Below are 5,518 nucleotides of genomic sequence, written 5' to 3'. Positions count from 1 at the left end.
ATCCACATTACGGTTCATCAATATACCCCAGCTCTCCCCAAACAACAGCTTAAGCTCGTTCTTATTAAACTCCACTTGACCAGTCAATGACTGACTCTTTGCCTGCTAATCTTTGGCACCTAAACATTTTCTTTTACCTGCATTATACCACAAACTGCACTATCCATGCTAACTATGCAACATATCCAGAGGCAGCTAAATGTTTTTCAGCAGTTGTCAATAGTGACTTAAAATAAGAAGAATAATAGGTTTTCCCATGTATTAATAATCATGCTGACCAGCTGGTAGAACCACACAGCCTTCTACAGATCCAATGAGAATGAATAGTTAAAAAAACACAGGAACTTATCAACAAAGGAAAGCATTAATCATTGATACTGAGCAAAGAAAGTTTGTTCAATAAGAGCATGGGTTTATTGTGCAAAATAACATACTGCATGGCTCATTACATGCTATGAATCGATTAAGATTGTACAGTAACAACAGAAACTGCATTGCTATACAACTGCACACATTAAAACACACAACATGCAGTCTACACCACTGAAGAAATTCAGGGTTTGTCACAAAGTAATATTGTAATCTAGAGCATAAAGACAAGCACTCAGGAATATAAATCGCATGCTTAACTAGCTCAATGAGGGTTTAGAGTAATGCATTTATGTGTCTGAGTAAGTGGTCATGTTTATGGAAATGTTGAAATGAGAGATCAGGACAGATCTCCTCCAGCTGGTGTCTCAGATGCACTTTAGCAGGTACGAGTTGCAGTAGGAGCCTCGGCTACAGCTACACAGCTGCCCAAAGCGGGGACCAAACCTCATCGCACAACGGGAGCCAATTGCACACTAAGAAAATAAACAACACATTCTTTATTACTACAATCACATATCCCTGAAAATGATTACTTTAAAATAGACAGAAAAGGATTCTATACTCAACGAAAATATGATTGATTATTATTATACTTGTATGCAAATAATAGAAAAGAAAAAACAGTTTGCAAAATCTTTATCTCTGTAAGTGGATTAAAGACATGCAAGACAGGTTCATGTAAAGAAAAGAGAAATTGGGAAATAAACAAGTACTAGAAAATGGTCTAGGTAATGTTTTTATGCAATAAAACATCCCTATATTCAGTAGAAACATACTTTTCTTGTTGTACAACAAGAATTTGAAGCTAGATATTTATGAATACTAATTAAGAGCCACATTTAGGTCATTTAGAGCCACATAGTTATGAATGTGCCAGTCTGATGTGTCATTGTAAGAGTGTACATTTTACATAATCAAATTTTTACGTAATTGAAAAAGTATTTAGAAGTAAATCTATTTCTGCCTGCCTACATTAATGCTCAGTGTCTATTCTATTAGAACATATTCAACAACCTCAAAGTTATCTAATCAACTGTATTATGTTAAAGTGAGGATTAGGAGAAGCAGAAGAAGAAGAAGAAGAAGAAGAAGAAGAAGGAGAAGAAGAAGAAGAAGAAGAAAAAGGAGAAGGAGAAAAGGTAGAAGAACTTGCTGCTGGAATGCCACGTTTCTCTGTTGAAGGAAATCTGTTCTGAAGCCTTGACAGGAGATCCTCCATCTCTTCAACCTGTGCAAATGAGAAACCATCTCTTCATTTTATTCCCAGTGCAGTCCATTCAGCTCCTCTAAATAATCTGCAGTGTATCATATCCAGTAAATGAGCAGTGTTCGGCTAAACAAAAAAGATCTGTCACTGTAATACTGAAGTAATTATTTGTTAATGAATGTTTTCTAATCTATTCAACCTACTGTATCATGCAAATTCATCTGTATGTATAAGAGCCAGACTACTGTATCTATAAACCTCTAAATTCATCCTGAAGAGAGTTTTAAGCTCTTGGGTAAATTAAACTGACTGTACATACCATCCCATTGCCAGGGTTCACGTCAGAGTTCTGCAAGTCCTCTTCAGATACCTCGGGTAAGTGTTGTCCATTGCACATGATGAAAGACAGAGTGATGAGCAGCACCCCGATCCTGATCCCTGAGCTCTCCATGGTCCTGAGACAGTGTCTCGATTACACAGCAGTACTGATGAGTGAGGAACCTGGACAGCAGTTTTGCTCTTATCAAAGCTAGCTTTATAAGCAGATATGTCCTGCCCTCAAGGTTGGGCAATAAACACACATGCCCCACCCCTTAGGTTTGTTTAATGGGTTTTAATAAGTCAAACTGTTTGTTTTCCTCCTGCACAACAGTCACTATATGTCACAGATATGTAGGGGACAAAAATCTGCATCCGCTGTACAAAAATGGACTATTTTTAACAATTCTAAACAATTCTATTGTTAAAAATAGTCCATTTTTGTACAGCGGATGCAGATTTTTATTAAAACCCATTAAACAAACCTAAGGGGTGGGGCATGTGTGTTTATTGCCCAACCTTGAGGGCAGGACATATCTGCTTATAAAGCTAGCTTTGATAAGAGCGAAACTGCTGTCCAGGTTCCTCACTCATCAGTACTGCTGTGTAATCGAGACACTGTACATTGTGCGGAAAAAAAAAACTTAATAAAATACAAGAATAAATTTTTTTAATCAGTTTTATAATACTTTAGAATTGTTACAAATAGTTTTATTTGTAACAATTCTAAAGTAGTTTTTCTAAAGTAGTTAGTTTTTATTTATAAATATTTTGTACTACAGCACATGTTAGTGTCTCAGAATGAATCACATAATATATGATTTTAACAAAATCCTATTAGGATCATGAACTCAATTCAATTCAATTTTATTTGTATATTTGTTTAACAAAGAGCATTGTCTCAAAGCAGCTTTACATGAGAAACGACATAAGAAAACAACAAACATATGAACAGACAAACAGACAAACAGTCCTAGATGTTATCCCAAGTGAGCAAGCCTGAGGTGACTGAGGCGACTGTGGCAAGGAAAAACTCCCTTAGATGGTATGAGGAAGAAACCTTGAGAGGAACCAGACTCAAAAGGGAACCTCATTTGGGTGACAGTTGTGTGATGCAGATACAGCATTTGTATAGTGTTATGTAAATCAATAAGGAGGTTGTTGTCCATGGCGCTGCTTGAATATCCCAATCCTCACAAGCAGAACCCGGCTGGAGCTGGCCCATCTCCGGATGCTACTGGAGCCGGCACAGTCTCTGTATGCCTCGGGATGGGTAGAAGAAAGGAAACAATGGAACAGCATTAGCGTAGCTGCTGTTCATAATATTAGCAGTACTAGCTGAATGTGCATTTAATCAGGGCACAAGGTTATGGGAAGTGTTAGATGTATACCAGGCTAAAGAGATAAGTCTTTAGTCTACATTTAAACTGGGAGACTGTGTCTGAGCCCCGAACACTGTCAGGAAGACTATTCCAAAGTTTTGGAGCTAAATACGAAAACGCTCTACCCCCTTTTGTGGACTTTGATATTCTGGGAACTACTAGAAGTCCGGAATTTTGTGATCTTAAAGAGCGTGGTGGATTGTAATGTGTTAGGAGACTGGAGAGATAGGTGGGAGCTAACTCGGGTGTTTGTAGAGTTTAGGATCATGAACTCGGGTCTTTGTGAAGTTTCACATTTGACATTATTTTCTTATAGTTGAGTCATTGCACATTCTAGTTAATGCATAGCAATCTGAGAGGGTTAGAGCCAACATGTGCTTCCTGTTCCAAATGAATCTTTTCAACCTGCTGCTCATGAAACATCACAGATCGCGATGGAAGATCACAGATTGAACAAAACGTTTGGAGGAGAGCGCTAAGTGCTTATTCTGTATTCATGAGATCTCTGTGATCTCTTTGTGTTGCTCTGATCAACTGTAGTGGTGGGGCTGTGGTCAAGCAGGGGTTAATGGGGGGTGTGAATGGGGAAAAAAGGCAGGTCGAATCTGCAGGTTACATAGGATGATTCTACCTGTTTGTATTAGAAGTTTGTATAAGATTGTTTACTTATATGTGTCTCTGTGTGCCTTCAGGTGTCCCCCTGTAACAGACGAGAGAGAGAGAGAGAGAGAGCTGAGCAACCACGTTTGTTATTGTGCATGTTAAACTCGCTGAAAAGTTATGGAAAGTAGGAAAAGCTAAAATAAGATCCTTTTAATTGTCCCAAGCCTGCCTCTCATCTCCTCACTCCAGATGTGTGCACGTGTCATAAACAGGCATGCATCAGACACAAAACATGCAAACAAACAATGTGTCTTATTTTTTGACTCACACACTAAGGCTCCCCTGACTTCCGTTTTTTTTTACCTGGAAAAACCACTTTTATTTATTCCTAAAATGGCACATTTCATATATCCACAAAATGACACATTTCACCAAAACATACACCAGGTTTCAGTGAACATTAGAGAACTACAGAATAACAATAGAAAGGATCAGTCAGCAAAAACATACACGTTTCTCTTCTCTCATGGTCCCCTATTTTGCCCAAACCTTTTAGGAAGCTCTAAAATTAATCTTAAATCTACTGTTACAAATCTGCCATCAGGAACAGCCTCCACACCCAACATCGGTGAACACAGGCAACTCCATCAACAAAATACTGCTATATGTGGAAAATGTGTCATTATATGCTTTCTCAACCTAACATTTGTTCTGTTGTGTTCTGTTCTGTATATTTACTGTCCTGCATTTTATGTAGCCTTATCTGCTGTTATGTGTTGCACCATGGCCCGGGTTCTAATGTATACAAGCTATATAGAAGCATGAGAATAAACCCCCACTTGACTTGATGCAAATGGCATATCAGAGAATGACAGATTTGAAGCAATAAACTGGCAGTGGTTCAAGCCGGCAAAAAACTGACCAAATTGGTCAATGAACTAAACCAGCTTTCAGAAAGGAGAGTTTAGGGAACCTTTTTTTTTTTTTTTTTTTTACAGTACTGTAAATCACAACCCACCATGTATTCTTAAAGTTATTATATTAGTGAGTTTCTGTAGTTATTAGACCCTTTGACTGGTCACTTCAAATGAACCATAACTCATAACCAAGTAATGGCACCTTGGACCTAAGCAGAAATTTCATTAAAGGCGAAAAAGCCCAAATATTATTCCACACGTTCATTTAATGAGCCTAATATTTGAACAGAATGTTTATTTCATGGAGGGAGTTAATCAGTTCTATTTTAAAATAAAAGGAGCTCCTGGTTTCAAGAAGTTCAAAAAAATCATCAAATTAAACCAACAGGGTCAAAATCAGCATATAGTTATACACAGTAGTAAAGGTTGTCACTAGTTAGCTAGGAGAGAGTTTCCAATGATTATGACAGGTATGTGGAGTGTATTCTGTGTGACTATTAGCAGTGAGTGAGAGTGAGGTAACAGGGCATGTGACATATCAGGTGATATGTCATTACTTGGTGGAGGATTCTGGGAAATGGAGTCAGGGCCAACATGACAGTCATATATTCCAGCATTAAAATGCCAAATCCATCTGACTGTAACAAGGTCCTAGCTTACAACTTATAGCTTGTAGTGGTTTACAGCAACAATGGGCATAAGACCAGAATACACACAAG

General features: G+C 37.9%; 1 protein-coding gene across 1 annotated transcript; it reads right to left on the bottom strand.

Moving 5' to 3' along the window:
• Positions 1 to 411: 411 nt before the first annotated feature.
• cartl (cocaine- and amphetamine-regulated transcript-like) lies at positions 412 to 2,085 on the bottom strand. The gene is made up of 3 exons (XM_058382164.1): positions 1,899 to 2,085; positions 1,526 to 1,600; positions 412 to 845 (listed from the first exon to the last, which is right to left on the bottom strand). Exons 1-3 carry the CDS (start codon positions 2,028 to 2,030, stop codon positions 738 to 740), a joined length of 315 nt encoding a protein of 104 aa, XP_058238147.1. The 5' UTR covers positions 2,031 to 2,085; the 3' UTR covers positions 412 to 737.
• Between the last annotated feature and the right edge of the window lie 3,433 nt (positions 2,086 to 5,518).

Source organism: Hemibagrus wyckioides, linkage group LG27 (assembly GCF_019097595.1).
Source record: "Hemibagrus wyckioides isolate EC202008001 linkage group LG27, SWU_Hwy_1.0, whole genome shotgun sequence".
Lineage (NCBI taxonomy): Eukaryota > Metazoa > Chordata > Actinopteri > Siluriformes > Bagridae > Hemibagrus > Hemibagrus wyckioides.
This window is presented reverse-complemented; position numbering and strand designations above follow the sequence as displayed.